Consider the following 17,979-nt stretch of genomic DNA (forward strand, 5'->3'; position numbering starts at 1 on the left):
GGGGCCCCCTTCCCACCCCCTACCAGACACTGTCCGCGAGGCCCGCGGAGTTGAGGCACCACCGCCGCTCCGCGTCTCATCACCAGACGGGTAGGCCCGACACGGTCTCGGCCCCAGGCCCGCCTACCCCCTCATCCTGGAGGGTGGTTCTCTTTTCTTTTGCTTTGGGAATGTGTGTTGTCGGCGCCGTCTGTGAAGTAAAATTGTACAAGTGTTGCCGTGTGCTCGCGTAATCGGTATTAGATCTGCATTGTCGCATTTGCTTTTTGTCTTCTTCTTTTCTATGTGCTTTTGGTGGAATTGTATATGTGTGCTTTCCGTTCATCGCGAATAAATGTGCTTTATGTTGAACTGTTTTCCCGCTTCGCTTCGTCATTTCTTTCATTGAATCCTCATCTTGCTTCACGTAAAGGGTTGGTAGTGGGCTGAATACGCCCGATAATTAATCGAACCGTCGAGGCCGACGATAACACCGCTCGGTTATCCCGATAGTACGGAACGGGTCGCTTAAGTGGCCCGTGTCCGAAGTCGACCTGCGGCGAGGTGCGATCGCCCGGTCTACCCTCCGCGTGGGTACTTAGGTAGGTCGGGTCGGCGAGCAACCCTATCCCACGCGGGGGCTGATTGGCTCGATCGCGGTGAGACCGAAAGGTCCACCCGTGACTGGTTCCCGGCGTTAGTCCGAGAGGGTCACGACTGGATTGTCCGTCCGGTGGGCGACGTGCCGCGATTCGAGTTACGTGGCCGTCCGCACGCCGGCGGGTGCGAATCCGTAACACTGGTGTCAGGAGTGGGATACAAATCCATCGCCCTCCTCGCGGCACTGGTATCGGAGAACAGGAAAACGGGCTCTCCCGTCTCCAGCTAAATTCACGGGAATCGGTCCAGGGGTGAGAGGAGCGACCCCCGATTCCCTCCAAATTACGAGCGAGCTAAATTAACCCTTTAAGAGAAGCAAGATGGCATCTCAAGGCGAGCGGGAGCTGGGGTATTAGGTATGTGTCGTCATGTAGGATCCATGGCCCAGGTCGGTTCTTTTTATAATTATAACCCCACCACTAACTGTGGTCAGTGGGAGCGGCTTGAGCACGAACTTTGCCGGCAAACGGAGTCGCACAATGGCAGCACGGAGCGGGCTGATATTAATGGCACAGCACGAGGCGTGAGCTCCCAGTCACCGGTTCAAGGCACGTGGTCACGGCATGTGCCATGGCAGGCGTGGCAGGATGACTATGCGAGCATTGGCAGGCTTCAGGCACAATTGGGGGATGTCTTGGAAAAGGTGAATCGTTATGAAGAATATATCGAGGAGGTGCAACGTGGAGTGGACGAGTCACAACGGCACGCAGATGCGCTTCAGAAAAATTACGTGTACGGGGGGACATAGCGATTGGACGATTTACTGGAACGAATTCGGTGGCAAAAACATGACTTGGCCAATAGAGTCGACAAATTACGTGGGAAAAAGAATTTGGTGGTGTTTTATACCCGTCAGTTGGAATATGCGAAGAGCAAACTGAACAAAAGAATAGAGGAACAGCAGATTGGTATCTCCCAGGAAAGGAAACAATGGGAGGAAGAATGGAAAACCGAGCTCGAAAAGAAACAAAAGGAGCACGACTTGGAAGTAAAACAATTAATGGAAAAATTATTGGAGCAAGCAAGGCGGTTCAAAGAACTGGAGGAGAGAGTGAGGGAAATACTGTTGGAAGTGAAAAAATGTGAACACGATGGGGAGTTGGAACAATTGAAGGAAGAGATAAGAACAGGCAATCAGGAAAGAGAAAGCCTAGAATGGAAGATAAAAAGAGGAGAGAGAGACAGCTCGAGGAACGGTCGGAGGAATTGCTGGAAAAGTCAGAACAGTTCGAAGAACTGCAGGGAGAATTGAGGGAGGAAGGAGAAAGGAAAACAAAGCTCGAAAAGGAAAAACGCGAACAAGATGGAGAATTGGAACTACTGAAGCGAGAGGTAAGGGCAAGCCAGTTTAAAAGAGAAATCCTGGAAGGGGAGATTAGAATGGGAAAGGAATGGCAGAAAAAACTAAATGAATACAGTAAAAAAAAAAAAGGGACGAATTGAGGAGGGAAGCGGTGGAAAGAAGAGATGAAATGAGTGAAGAAGCACGCAAATTGGGAAAGGAATTAGAAACAAAAACTTCTGAGATACTGAAACACGAAAACAAAGAAAGAGGATTACAAGACGAACTGAGGATGTTAAAAGAGGAAAGGAAGAGAACAGAGAATGAAACGTTGAGGAACCACACTGAGCAGATTGAACAATTCGAAGCCAAAGCAAAGTCGGAGTGTGCGGAGATGAGAAAGGAATTGGAAAAGAAAGCTTCTGAGTTACAGAAACACCAAAACAAAGAGAGGGAATTACAAAACGAGTTGAGGATGGTGAGAGAAGAAAGAACGACAACAGAGAATGAAACGTTAAGGAACCACACTGTACAGATCGAACAGCTGAAATAAATAACGAGATTGCAGAATGAGGAACAAGAAAGAGTACTGAAAGAACAAGGAATGAGACAGGAGAAAGAAATCCATCAATTAAAGGAAACTATGAGATTGCAGAACGAGGAACAAGAGAGACAGTGGAATAAAAAACTGAAAGAGTATGAATTTGAAACTGAACGACAAAAGAAAAAAAATAGGTTGGAATACGAGGAGAAGTTGAAGGAGCAAGGAATGAAGCAGGAAGGAGAAATCAGGGGATTGAAGGACAGAAGGAGATTGGAGAGGGAAGAACGAGAGGAACAGTGGGAGAGAAAACAACAACTATATGAGTGTGAAATTGAACAACTAAAACGGAGAGCGAGACTGGAGTCAACGGAGATTGAGGAGCTCGGGAGGGAGAACGAACAGCTAATGGGGCTCAGAGAGAAAGAACGACTCAGATGGGAAGGAAAAAGGAACCAGGAAGAGACAGAAATAAGGAACAAGGAGAGAAAATGTATAGAGGCACGGGAGACAAGAGACGAGGTGAAAGGAATTGCGAGGGAGAGAAGAGAACAATTAAGACGGAAAGCAAGGATGAGGTACGCGGAGATCGTGAAAGAGCAAGGAGTGAAAAACAGGGAAGGACGGGAGCGACTTAAGGAGAAAGCAAGGTTGACCTACATAAAGATAAGGGAAAGACGCCAGAAAGAAGCGGAGACTAATAGACAGGAGGGGACAACAGAAACTTATAAATGTATAGAGACACGGGAGACAAAAAAAATAGAGGAGAGACTGCATGATAATGACAAGGCTAGAGACGCACACACACACACACGGAGGTAGTGGAGGACAATGGGGGTGAGCTGGCGGACTGGGTAGAGACCCAGTGCGAGCACCTGGATGGCCTCCTCCAGGAACGAGGGGAGGGAGTATGCCCCCTTGAGGTGAGTCACGGCCAGGTGAGTTCGGTCGTGCTTTGCGAGGTTGAGGGGACGAGTGCTGCGGACGGGTGCACGGAGAGCTTGGGGGGTATAGAGGCCCCGGAGACCCTTGTGGGGACACAAATCCCCAGTGTGGTTGTCCCTGGGTGTGTGGTGCAAGGTGTGAGTGCGTCCCCGTGTGTGGAAGCGACCCCGTGTGTGAGTGGTGTGGTGGCGATGGTGCCAGAGTACGTGCTTCCCAGCACGCCGTGTGTGGATGAGGCACCGTGTGTGAGTGTCGCCGTGTGTGTGAGTGAGGCACGGTGTGTGGATGAGGCACCGCGGGTGAGTGCCCCCGCGTGTGCGAGTGAGGCACGGTGTATGAGTGAGGCACGGTGGGTGGATGAGGAACCACGAGTGAGTGAACGGCCGTGTGCAAGGTCGCTGTGTGCAAGGGAGACCGTGTGTGAGAGCGGTATGTGAGGGAGATGTCGGTTGGCATGCGGGAGCACGCAGCCGCGTCTCCCGGTGTGAATGTGATGGAATGGACTGTGAGCGTCGTAACACGCAGGTGTGCGTTGGTTGAATGGCGACGACGGCGACAGAGGAACGAAAGCCGAGTAGCGGCTGTAGCTATTTCGGGGACCGTGCCGGGTTCACCCAGCAGTGAGCACGCGGTCCGTGCTGTGCAACGCACGAGACCGCCACGTGCTCGCTTGCGGGAATGAAGTCCCGGTCCGGAAACGCACGCGGTGGATTTGCCGATCCCGCGGACGGACAAAGTTTAGGCAGGATTATGGATTTGGACCGGACGGGTTCTCCACGCGATCGTGTGTGTTAAGCTCCAACGGGCAAAGCACATGTGTTCGCGTGGGGAACCCCTCGAGACGTGGGGCTTGTGTTTTTTTTTTTATGCGCACGGTGACGTCATGGCTGCACGTGTGGTTGGAATCCGGCAGGAGGGGTATCCCTGCCGGATGGTGCCGTCCAAGGAGGGACGAGGAACACGTGCAGCTGCATGACGTCACGGGCAGGTGCAAAGTGCGCGAGTTGCCGCGCTGGTGCTGCGCATGGAAAAAAAAAAACAAGCCTCACTTTCGGGTGCACAGGATTCCTGGGCAAGGGGTGGAAGACCCCCTTGACCCTGGGCACAGGATGGAAACTAGTTAGGGGGAAGGGTTAGCTTAGTTAGACCGACTTCATGGGGCAGGGGTAAGTCCTCATGGAATCCGTGGAATGGATTAGTTAGAGGGATTGTTAGCCAGATTTAGGTTGGGAAATAAAATGATTTATTTGGAGACAGTGACAGACAGTGAATGTGTAGAGGGGACGTAGTTTAGCTACGTAGTGTTAAAAGGAACGTGCTGTAGTTTAAGGGACGACGTGGGAGCACGAGTTAGTTAGCGGAGGTAGTTAGAAGGATGGCAGAGTTCAGTGGTGTGTGTGTTGAAGAGTTATTGGTGAGTGAATTGGAAGCATGTGCTTGGTGAGTGAGTGAGGCCAGCGGGTCTGTGTGTGTGGAGTGAATGGGGAATGCATGGTGCGATGAGTGATTGGGGGGAGGAGTGACTCCCGCCCAAGGGACCCCGGGGTCAGTGTAGAGTGAGTTAGGGGGTTAGTTAAATTACAAATTGGAGGTCGTTTTGTTGTTGGTGGGGAAGTAGGCTCGAAACCCGTTTGGAGGGGTGCAGGAGCCCTGTTGACGGGCTTGGGAGCGTGGCTGCGAAAAGTGAGTATCGCTGAGTGGGTACCCCGGCCACCAGGCTAGTCGGCCGTGGTAGGCCAAGGGCCCATGGGGGGCCGGGATAGCGTAGTGGGCACGGGTGCGCCTGCTTGGTGCGGGGGCCCGGGGCGCCATTAGCCGCGTGGGCAGTGTTGTGGGCACGGGTGACCCTCGGAAAGGGGCCCGGGGAGCCAGCCTGCCACGTGTGCGTTTCAGGGGAGGTGCCATGGGGGGCACTCCCCGGTGTTAGGGAGCTGGTAGGCTCGGAGGCAGTGTAGTGCCCGGGGGTGCCATAACGGGAGATTCGGCAGAGGGTCGTGCCTGCCAAAGGGAGCCACGTGTCCCAGCCAGGAGACCGTGTGAGGGCACGGAGAGAAAATTGGGGGGCGAGGCCCGAAATTGTGAGGACACCAACACAGGCGACGGGAATCTGGGTTGTTAGAACCAATAGTTTAAGCGAGAGGCGCTTGTTGAAAGCCCCGGGGTAGTTTAACAGTTAAATGGTTAGGGTAGATTAGGAGATGTACCCCTCCGCACCATCCATCCCCTCGCTCTCGTTGTGGGCCGCTGGACCCACTTTGGGTTAGATCGCCGAACTCTGGGGAGGCTATCCTGAGGCTTCGTTGGGCCTCGACACAGGACGTTAGCTCTCCCTTATTCCCCTCCGGGAAGGGAACGTAGGGGTTGGGAGTAGGCTAGGTGACAGGATAGGTTAGCCGAACAAGGACGATAAAGGGGGTTAGGGGACGATTTATAGTGGGGAGTTAAAAAAATATATATATATTAAGTTGGGGCTAAATTGGGGTTTGACAAATTAAGGGAGTGGGTATAGACAGGGACAGGCAAAGGCGATAGGTTGGGAGGGAGACCGTAGGGTAGGTCCGAGCCCGCCTTCCAAGTGGCCAGCACCACCGCACTCCCTCCACAAACCTCCACGGAACGGCAAAAGCTGGCCAACTTCATCGGCAGCTGTTGTTTTGCTGCGAGGCCTGTGCCGGCTGGATCGTCTGCAGCTGCTGTGCTGCAAGGCCTGTGCCGGCCAGCTCATCTGCTGGCTGTTTTTCTTCAAGGCCTGTGCCGGCCAGTTCATCTCCCGGCTGTGTTTGCCTGCAGCGGCCTTCTTCTGCGGGCTGTGTTGCCTGCACCTTTGCCATGCCATGCCCACTGCCCACGTTCACCAGCCCCGTTCAAATTTTGCTTTGCCCCCCCCCCCTGTTCATTGCCATGTGCGCCAGGATCAAGGCAACAGTTTGCTAGCTGCAAGAACTGCCCTGTTGGCAGCTACAACACGGGCCTGCAGTGGCGGCCCGTGCACCATGTTGTGTTCATCCATCCATTCGTTGTGTTTATTGCGTGTGCCACTTGAGCTGGCACGGAGACTGCGTTTGTGCAGCCCATGCACCGTTGTGGTTCACTGCGTTCAGTTCAAAAAGGAAGGCCTTGGACTGCGTGTGAGCAGCCAGCCACGTTCCCTGTCACCTGCATTGTTTTGAGCCAGAGACTGCATGCGAGCAGCCTGGCTCCCTGCTGACTGCTTTCTTTTTGCAGAGCTCATCGATCCTGGGCCATGGTTTAGTGTAAAATTTGTAAGTTAAGGTTAAGATGTACTGTAAATATGAGTGCGCCCCCGGCATGTCTGTCCTAGCGCCGGCAATTTTATTTAAGTCGTCCGTGTGAGTGAGTTTGTTTAGGTAGTTACGCAGCCCTCAGGTTATTTATTTTGGGGACACGAATACCATGAATGTCGCACTCAGGGATCCGTAGGTAAAATGTACTCGGGGAAAACTACACATGATGGCACACGAAAATTTGACGACTTGGGACGAGTCTGTAAAAAGGGGAGGGGGTAGTGTTGTGGTTGACCAAATTCGCAAACCACCATTCAGGTCCCTTAGGTGAGATATCTCGGTAAGTATATGTGTAGTTAGGCCCAAATCCGTTGTCTAGAGGGAATAAATGTCATTCATGCGTGCTGCGACTCTTCAGGATAGCCGTTTTTCTTTTACTATCTTTATTTTGGACCAACCGCCATTATTACCACCACCAACCACGTCTCAACAGTCATCACAACATCAACCACCCACCACAACGCCGCTTCACCACAACAGCCACGACCTTCACCATCACACCTCGCAACCGTCGCATCGCCACCGTTCTTGCGCCGCTTGTAGGTACCGGTATTGGACTCGTGCAGGGCGCGCGCCGAACAGCGTGTACAAAACCACGGACCTTCCGCAGAAAAACGGATCAAATACGACTCACGCCCACTTTTGTTCCGTCCAATCGGTGAGCGAGGGGCAATTTGGCCCCGCCTCCAGGGCGTTGGAGGGCGGTCGCGATATGCAAATTCATGGATCAAAAAGCATTCACACCCACTTTTTCTCGGGCCAATGGGGAGCGAGGTGAAAGGTCGAAGGCAGGGGGTCAAAGGCGAAGCCACGGGGCTTATATAAGCGGCTGCGTTCGTCAGAAAGGTGTGTGCGTTGGAAGGAGTTCGCAGGAGGAAGAGTTCGGAGTTGGAGTCGGAGCGAAGAGGACGGAGCTGTGGAGAGGCGGCGGCGGCGAAGGCAGACGAGGGGGTGCTCGCGTCGGTGCCGGGAGCTGCACACCAGGGAGGCCGACGGCGCGACCTGGTCGAGGTGGAGACGCTCGTCGCGGGACCCGAGACAGAGTAAAAATCCTCCTTTCCCCGAGCATCAGCAACCCCCTCCTGTTTCCCCCCGCGCTGAGATAGTGCGACCAAGGGGGCCCCCTTCCCACCCCCTACCAGACACTGTCCGCGAGGCCCGCGGAGTTGAGGCACCACCGCCGCTCCGCGTCTCATCACCAGACGGGTCGGCCCGACACGGTCTCGGCCCCAGGCCCGCCTACCCCCTCATCCTGGAGGGTGGTTCTCTTTTCTTTTGCTTTGGGAATGTGTGTTGTCGGCGCCGTCTGTGAAGTAAAATTGTATAAGTGTTGCCGTGTGCTCGCGTAATCGGTATTAGATCTGCATTGTCGCATTTGCTTTTTGTCTTCTTCTTTTCTATGTGCTTTTGGTGGAATTGTATATGGGTGCTTTCCTTTCATCGCGAATAAATGTGCTTTATGTTGAACTGTTTTCCCGCTTCGCTTCGTCATTTCTTTCATTGAATCCTCATCTTGCTTCACGAAAAGGGTTGGTAGTGGGCTGAATACGCCCGATAATTAATCGAACCGTCGAGGCCGACGATAACACCGCTCGGTTATCCCGATAGTACGGAACGGGTCGCTTAAGTGGCCCGTGTCCGAAGTCGACCTGCGGCGAGGTGCGATCGCCCGGTCTACCCTCCGTGTGGGTACTTAGGTAGGTCGAATTTGGCGAGCAACCCTATCCCACGCGGGGGCCGATTGGCTCGATCGCGGTGAGACCGAAAGGTCCACCCGTGACTGGTTCCCGGCGTTAGTCCGAGAGGGTCACGACTGGATTGTCCGTCCGGTGGGCGACGTGCCGCGATTCGAGTTACGTGGCCGTCCGCACGCCGGCGGGCGCGAATCCGTAACAATATATATATATATATATATATATATATATATATATATATATATATATATATATATATATATATATATATATATATATATATATATATATATACATACATACATACATACATACACAAGCCTGGTGTTGGCGCAGTGGTTAGGGCAGCGGCTTGGGATCCAAAAGGTCCTGAGGTCAAGCCCCCATTGGGCCACTGAATTAATACACCAGGGGGTTGACTCAGCCCGTTATCCTTCCGAGGTCGGCGAAATGAGTACCAGTATACTAGGCCGGTGTATACCCCAGTTAAAATAGGTGTACCATATCCCTGTGTCGTAAGAGGCGACCAGGGTTGCATCAGGAAGGGCATCCGGTGTAAAACATGTGCCAAATCACTATGCGGATGATCTTCTGTGGCGACCCCTAACGGGAGCAGCCGAAAGAAGAAGAAATATATATATATATATATATATATATATATATATATATATATATATATATATATATATATATATACATATACATATAGATACATATACATACACACACACACACACACGAGGTGTGTTCAAAAAGTTTCCAACCTAAATTTTTTGTGCGTAAACAAATGATGCTAGGGAGGCGTGGTTTGGTGCACGTATGTAGGCGATCCTAATTCATATGCGTGAATATTTTCCCGCCTGCAGAAGCTGTCAGTCGCCGACAGACCGCCGATGAGTGAGGAAGTGTAAGTGAGCACCGTCGGATTTTCGTTTTTGACAAAATGACAGAAAAACTTTAACAACGCTACTGCATCAAATTTTGTGTAAAGCTTGGCGATTCACAAGTGGAAACAATCCGCAAGATTCAACAGGCCTTCGGGAACGAAGCAATGGGCACCACACAGATAAAAGAGTGGTACAACCGCTTCAAAGATGGTCGCACATCAGTGGAAAGTGAAGCACGTTCTGGTAGGCCCTCAACATCCCCAAATGAGATCGTCATTGACCAAGTGAGGACCCTGCTAATGCAGGATACTACCAATAGGTACTGCGTCGCCTTTGTGACGCTGTGCGATGCAAACGGCCGGACCTGTGGGCAGCGGTCAATTAGCAGCTCCATCACGATAATGCACCTGCCCATTCTTCACATTTGATACAGAGTTTCCTGGTCAAACACAACACACCTGTGCTTCGTCAGGCTCCCTACTCTCCTGACATGGCTCCGTGTGACTTCTGGCTTTTCCCCAAGCTGAAAATGCCCCTGAAAGGGACCAGATTTCAGTCCAGAGAAGACATCATGCGGAATGCGACGGACCAGCTGCGCGCCATCCCAAAATAGGCATTCCAGCGCTGCTTCCGACAGTGGCAGACCCGTTGGGAGAAGTGTGTGGCAGCCCAAGGGGACTACTTTGAAGGAGATTAATGTAAGTTTGTTGTATCTGGATACGAGTATTTTTTATGAACAAAGGTTGGATACTTTTTGAACACACCTCGTATATGTGTTAATGTGTGTGTATGTGTATGTGTTAATGTGTATGTGTTAATGTGTTAATGTGTATGTGTTAATGTGTATGTGTTAATGTGTATGTGTTAATGTGTATGTGTTAATGTGTAAGTGTTAATGTGTTTGTGTGTATATATATATATATATATATATATATATATATATATATATATATATATACATATATATATATATATATATATATATATATATATACATATATATATATATATATATATATTCTTCTTCTTTCGGCTGCTCCCGTTAGGGGTCGCCACAGCGGATCATCCGTGTGATACGCATAGCGATTTGGCACATGTTTTACGCCGGATGCCCTTCCTGACGCAACCCTGGTCGCCTCTTACGACACAGGGATATGGTACACCTATTTTAACCGGGGTATACACCGGCCCAGTATACTGGTACTCATTTCGCCGACCTCGGAAGGATGACAGGCTGAGTCAACCCCCTGGTGTATTAATTCAGTGGCCCAACGGGGCTTGAACTCAGGACCTTTTGGATCCCAAGCCGCTACCCTAACCACTACGCCAACACCAGGCATATATATATATATATATATATATATATATATATATATATATTTTGCTTTGTTTGGTCTTTGGTCCAGTTTCATTCCAACAGATGATCCCAAGTACATTTTAATTCGTTTAATTGGAGTTGTCCATTTTTGGTCCGTTTTACTCGTTTTTGTCAATAATCAATTTTTGGTAATGTTGTTGATATTGTTTTGTCGATATTTGTGATGCATTGTGTTACTGTCACAATGTTACATTAATGTGTCATTGGAGATGGTTACAAGATCTGATCGGAATTCGCATTTTGTTGCCGTTACATTTATTGTTTTCTTCTTGTTATAATTTATATCCCATTTACTTTCACAACTATGGGGTGTTTTATTTTAATTTAAATAGGATCTAAGGTTCGTAATGAAGCTGTTACACGCACGCACGCACGCACACACGCACGCGACAAGAATGTTAGATGGGACAAGCACAGCCACTGAGCTTGGGGTGGGGGAGAGCAGGGGTGCCGCCACTTCCCGGGGAGCTCTGGGTACCAGTGACACCACAATAGCACCAATTTTCTCAACACTCATCGGGTATTTCCAAAGGAGTTTCCTCCTTCCCGTGGATGCCAACCTATGGTCAACATATATTGCTCAATTTTTTTCTCGTCGTCATTTGTTCGTTTTTCTTGCTTCATCTCCCTTTTAAAATTGAGGCTGTCTGATCGATTTTGTTTAAAGAGCAAGACAAAAGGAAAAAAATAAATCAAATAATATGTTGTGACCTAGTGAGAGATATAAAGATCCATTTGACAAGTTAACCTCCTGTTTATAAATCTCATAACAAGGATATGATGGCACACCATCAAGTTTGAAACAAATTATTTTTTTTTTTCCACCAACGTACTGCCCACAGGTCTTGATACGTCGCAGCATGACCTTGGCTTGTACCATACCCCACAGATATCCAACCTCGGATGATAGGAAAATAAAAAGTCTTTATACCAGGCTAAACATACACAACTACAACAGCACTCAATGGAGCACGTACCTCCGCCAAACTGAACAGTTTACGTTTTGTATCCCACTGATGGGCCAGATTTGAACCTGGACCTTAACCAAAATATAATCGGCTCATTCTGGTCACCTAACCAACTCATCCACTAAGTTTTGTCATAATCCATCCAACTTTTTGAAATATTGTGTTATATATATATAATTTTTGGCCCAATCTCTCAATGGTGAAGAACAACTTAAATATTTTTTTTTGTTAATTCTCGTATCCAGATCAGTGTCATCAGTATATTCACCAAAATCGAATTAATTCTTCCTCATCACATACCCAACTTGTCCACAATTTTTTGAGATATTGTGCTATATATTGTTTTGGGCCCAATCACTCAATGATGAAGAATCACTTTAAAATTTCTAGTGTCTGTATCTTCACCAAAAAGATTTAAAATTGAGAAAAGCAAGAGAAGGAAAGATGAGTAGAAGAGAAAAAGGATACAAGAGATGGAAGGGGAAGGAAAGGAAGATACTTATATGGGGTATATACTGGAGGTGGGTGGGAGGGTTGTGTTGCAAATGTGGGAGATAAACTTCCACCTCATTGTCATATACAACAAATAGATGGTCCCTTTACATTCAGATGTGAAAACGTTTTGCATTTTAGCTTCTATAACGAAGATGGCCTAATTCATTCCTCGAAAAAAAAATTCGTTCATTACATGACTCACAGGCAAGAAAGAGGTGCATTTACATTAGGTTACACATTGAGGTGTATCAACACAAGCTTACAAGGTACAATTCCACAAAGAACCCTGCAGTGGATATCAAAATGGATGACAAAATTAAATATCTGCCCTTTCGAGTTTGATAAAACACCATGAAGTTACGTTTTAAAGTGCAGGATTTTCGTTTTGCAAAATAAAACGAAAATATAAATTTAATATTGCAACTCCATAGCAGAGTGAATACATATTTTCACCATTATTAAAAAAGTGCAATTCCCCATGAAAACTACAGCTTTGGTTGAAGAACCAAACAAACAATCCTTGTTTTTATTCCACGAGCGTCATTGCCTGGCAATGTGCCGATCGGTGAATAATCATTAATCATGGCGGTGCTGGGAGAGAACAATAGAGGCTATTTTAAGAGTCACTCTATGGGTGGTGTGAGCAAGTCACCGAGTTCTGACAAACTGTCCAGTGATTACAAGGACGTCACCGAGTTACATACCTTGCCGGACACCGGTTTCGATGCGGACGTGTGAATCGGCGGGCGGTGTGGACAGGTGCAACAAGGGACCGGCACCGGGCATGAAGTCGTTTTGTGGATCTTCTGCGTATATCCTCGCTTCAAAGGCGTGACCTTTCAAAGTAATGTCTTCCTGGGTCATAGGCAGAGGCTCACCAGCAGCAGCCTGATGGTGCAAACCGATGGCGAATCGGAAACGTGGAAATGAAAAACTACTTCATAGCTGTGTAGATATTAGAGAACTAAAGTCACCAACATCACCGGTTGTGCCGCAAGTAAATGTCGCAGGAAGGAATCACTCACGCGCAGCTGCCACTCCACAAGATCTGTGCCCGTAATCATCTCAGTGACTGGATGCTCGACCTGGAGACGCGTGTTCATCTCCATGAAATAAAAGTTCTGCTTTGAGTCCATGATGAATTCCACTGTACCTTTCACCGGCACATCATAACGTCACAGATATTAATGTCGTCATCATGGGAATAAAAACCACGATTGTTCACACACATCATTTCCTACTTCGGCTAGATGTACACAGGCATCATCATCAACACTGTTATTGTTCTTACATAATCAGAGATTGTGTGAATCATACCACTTATCACTTGAACTACTGATAAAATTCTGAAAACCATCATATTGATATTGCAATTCATCATGAAAACATATAGTTATCAAGTTGAAAAATTGTACTCCAATAAAAACAAATTCAACCTCATCATTATACAATACGTGCAAAATGAACAAGATATTGCATCACATCTTAAAGTGATGGCACATCATAATAGGGATTCATCTGAGCATGTCGGTTGCATCATTGCTGGGGGGGAAGGGGGGGGTGAAGTTGTGCTGCTGATGCAGTTCCCCCTGTAGGTTAGGGAAGGAATTTATTTGGATGGTACCGGTGATAACTCAGTGGACAGTAGACTCTGTCAAAATAAAGTTTCTTTACCATCCATCAGCAATCAATGCAGACAAATGGGACACTCATATCAACGTTCCATCTGATGGACGGCATATTGTGATGTGTAAATAAATGGTTTCAATGCCATGCCTGCCATGTACCAATCATAAAGGTTACTTTGGTCGAGGATCGAACCAAGACTGGACAACTCAAAGGTGAACATCCCCTAAATTTTATCGTAAAAATTAACAATGTCGATACTATTAAAAGGTAAATTTCATTTATAGTTGATAAATAATTAAAATAACCCAAGGAGGACAATGACAATCATAAAAATGCTTCGAATCATCAATTCCATTTTCTCGGGGAAAATACCACCAACACAAAAAGAACCAACACATCTTTCCAAGACCCAAACTGACCAGCACCCACGTAGCCCACAGCCTTGGCTGCCTTCACCGCTGCCTCGCCCAAGCGTCTACGCACATCAGGTGTGATGCCAGGCTGGAGAAGGTATGACAAGGGAGTAAAAGAGGGACAAACAGGGTTTTTGTACTTCACCGGGTGGGAAAGGGATGCTTCGTTCGAGCAGTTTAAAGGCTTTGGGTTGTTGTCGAGATGCGTATTTTTTGCAATATTTTTAGATGAGAAAGCATGGAAACATTTGCCATCCATGTCGTGGTAAAGCCAAAATATTAACAATTAAATGGTTCATTGCAAACTTTGAGCAAAATCTATTCTGTATTGACAGCATCCGATATCGTAAAGCATTCAGGTAAGAAAATACGGCACAGCGTAGAGGGGAGTCTCAAGGGTCTTGGCCTGAAACTTTCAGCAACATGGAAGGCTGATGGCCACACAAGCTCAAGTACGAGTTTTACTGGGAGTTTGTGAAGAAAAAACACAGAGAGGGTGCAAGAGTAGAAGTCAGTGAAAGTAAAGAGAGCTGACTGAGGCAAAGTTTCAGCAGGAAGCCATTTTTTCTGAGGGTAATGCTTGAAACGCAGGCAGCGAGTGAAGGTCTACAATGGTCTCGCCCGCTGCTGGAAGGGCCTATCTGGGTGCAAAGTCGACTTGGAATGTTAATCGCTCACTGCAGGTGCTTCCTCGATGATCTTCTGGTGGCGCCGCTGCACGCTGCAGTCTCGCTCAAACAGGTAGACGGTATTCCCATGTATATCAGCAAACACCTGCACCTCGACGTGCCTGGTGATAAACATGATGTTCACATTGCTCAGAAAGCTCACCAAACACACATCCACTGTGATGATTTGCAGTGTTACAAAGAATAACGATTGCTCCAGATCATCATGAAACATTTTCATTTCTAAAGGGCAGGAATTTCAAGCATATTGAAGGACAATATAGATACCTTACGATGAATATTAAAAAGATAATTAATACAGAAAGGATCATTTTAAAATAATATTATTACCACCATGTGTGGTCACCAATTGGTTTATATTGTGGATCGTCGAAGCAGACCTGGGATCCGTGACAAACTTCTCCAGCAAAACAATGTCGTCATTGAAGGATTTCTGTGCCTCCCGCCTCGCCGATGCCAACTGCTCCGCAAATGTCCCCTCAGACTCAGCAATCCGCATTCCCTGTGCATGGTGGTACCCGTATAAGCATACATGCATCTGAACCCTCAACATCATAACAACGAAGAACTCCCAGAATAATGTCAGTACAAACATTGTGGTTCATACTTGGATTTAAAAAGAAAAATCGAAAAATAAAGAATGTATGGATGGGATAACAATGTGAGAGAAATTATAACTTTCACTAAAAACATTTAAATACTGTCATATGAACTTACTTTGCTCAATTGCAGTTGCCACCAAAGATGGACAGAGGTTATGTTTTCACCCCTGTTTGTGTGTTTGTCTGTCTGTCTGACAATGAGCAGGATATCTCAAAAAGTTATGGACGGATTGGGATGAAACTTGGTGGAGAGGTTGAGTGTGTGACAAGGATGAATTGATTAGATTTTGGTGAAAACCAAAATTTGGAAACTAGAATTTATACAGCGATTGATTCTTCACCATTAATAGAGAGATGGGGCCAAAAACAATATATATAGCGTGATATCTCAAAACATTTTGGACGGGTTTTGACAAAACTTGGTGGATGAGTTGGGTATATGACAAGAGAAAGCCGATTACATTTTGGTTAAGGTCCGGATGCAGATCAGGCCTTTCAGTGGCCTACAAAAGGTAAACTGATCAGCCTGGTGGAGGTACACACTGCCGAATGCCGTTCTAGTTATTCTTTTAACTACCACAATTATTCTCACTTTCTTGTGGGTTTGGCCGGGGGAAGTTTTGACCCAAGTATTTGACAAACAGGCTGGCCAAGCCTGACGTTTGACTAAAGTTAAGGAGGGAATTTCAAATTCTGTCAATGGTGCAGGCAATTGCTCGCCCACTCTTGGAAAAATACACCATGTGATCTTCAATGTCCACCAACTAATGTCGGCAGATAGGATGCCTAGTTCAACATCCATCTGAGGGATGGCACACACATTGATGAGTCACCCTGCTAGAGCTGGCCGAGATTCAAACTCATGCTAGATGGCTTAGAGGTGAGTGTGCGTACTTCTTGGTCTAGGGCTCTCGGCCATCCTGTCATTGTTTAATCACAGTAAATTCCTCCATTTAATAGTTTCCCTTTTTCTATTCCACAATATTTACCAAACGTTTATGAGCACACCACATACTTTACCACCACCTCCACGAACAGCTTTTATCATGACAGGGTATCCAATCTGAGCGGCCTCAGCTCGTAACCACTCATCCGATTGGTCATTGCCGTGGTAACCGCCAATCACAGGGACACCTGCCGCAGCCATAATCACTTTTGAAGTGCTGGGAGAAAAAAAACAACAAAGCAATTCCACATTATCAGCAAATAATACAGAGATACAGTAGGTATGTTTTCACACAGTGCAACTGAATGTGCCAACATACCTCTTAACGCCCATATCTCGGATAGCGGAGGCTGGCGGGCCGACAAAGACGACACCTTTGTGTTGGCAGAGTTCAGCAAACTCGGCACTTTCAGACAGGAAGCCATAGCCAGGATGAACAGCCTGTAACCTCATCCACAGGAAAAGCACAAAAGCAATGGTTATGATAAGCAAATGAATAAAAATGACTCCTTCTTTAGGGACCCCAATTATTCCAACCATCCGGTGTGGTTGGACAGATGTTCCAAGTTGTTCACGAACAGTCTGACGTTTGACTTGAGGTGATTTGGGCAGGAATTTGTAATTTTAGTGAAAACGTGGGATCTTCAATGTCCACTCAGCTAATGCTCGCAGATGGGACACCCAGCTTAAAGTCAATCCGAGGGATGGGACGCTTTGCGATACAATGGCCAGCCTGCGAAGCACCAATTAGACAGTTTGTGTGGTCGACACGGGAATCAAACCCAGCCAAGACAGCTCAACAGTAACAATGCTAACTCAGTGCCATCTCTGCAGCTGAACAAATGCACAAAATCAAGTCATAAAATAAGCAAATAAATTACCAAAATGAAGCATAAAGTACAATTTGAAGAACAGAAAAAAAAGCAAAAAGTTCAAACAAAAAGAAAAAGACCTGAAGGACTACATTGCATGACACCATACATAAAAACGATGGCGTTTTACATCGGAGAAGAAACAAACCCAAGATTTTTAACCTTGATTCACGTCCTCGTTTCTGCATCACAACATCTTCATGGTTCTTGTTCTTTTGAAAACGCTCCCTTGAGTGAGAAATGCACACAAGGCATTGTGTCCTCCTAAAGTGCTGTGGTAAGTAATGCCAAACTCGGTGGATTTTTACTCATTGATAAAATTACTGAAAAGCGAAGGGTGCAACTGATTATTCAAATGAGGAAGAGCTTGAAGTGTAAAAGAAGGCCAGATTCACTGCTGGTGATTTATACGGGCCCACGATCAGGAAGACCGATCAGAAGAGAGAAATTATTTTCAGGCAAACCTTAATTTTTTTTTATGGAAATAACCCCAAACAAGGTCTCACGCCACTCTCGGTAAGGGAACGTTAGATAAAGATAAGGATAAAGCAAAACAAAATGAAAGAAAGAGAAAAAAAAAAAACATCCAAGACACAGGAAGTTGCAGAAGTCAGGTGAAATGCGATGTAACCTCAAAGATGTAAGAAATAGGAATTGACAATCCTCTTAAAGCTGGGTCGATCGGAGGATAATG

The 17,979-nt window shown here is 47.1% G+C and overlaps 1 protein-coding gene across 3 annotated transcripts in view; it reads right to left on the reverse strand.

Annotated features, from left to right (window-relative positions):
- Positions 1-17,979, reverse strand: part of MCCC1 (methylcrotonyl-CoA carboxylase subunit 1) — a 109,285-nt gene that overhangs the window by 86,473 nt on the left and 4,833 nt on the right. For all 3 annotated transcript variants that reach the window (XM_085854270.1, XM_085854269.1, XM_085854271.1), the window contains exons 5-11: positions 16,733-16,854; positions 16,483-16,630; positions 15,246-15,367; positions 14,855-14,966; positions 14,183-14,264; positions 13,160-13,287; positions 12,839-13,022 (exon numbers count right to left, since the gene is read on the reverse strand). In XM_085854270.1, coding sequence (XP_085710396.1) covers positions 12,839-13,022; positions 13,160-13,287; positions 14,183-14,264; positions 14,855-14,966; positions 15,246-15,367; positions 16,483-16,630; positions 16,733-16,854 — 898 coding nt within the window. The remainder of the gene's footprint in view (positions 1-12,838; positions 13,023-13,159; positions 13,288-14,182; positions 14,265-14,854; positions 14,967-15,245; positions 15,368-16,482; positions 16,631-16,732; positions 16,855-17,979) is intronic.

Source organism: Eptatretus burgeri, chromosome 14 (assembly GCF_056783735.1).
Source record: "Eptatretus burgeri isolate ZD-2024b chromosome 14, Ebu_testis_v1, whole genome shotgun sequence".
Lineage (NCBI taxonomy): Eukaryota > Metazoa > Chordata > Myxini > Myxiniformes > Myxinidae > Eptatretus > Eptatretus burgeri.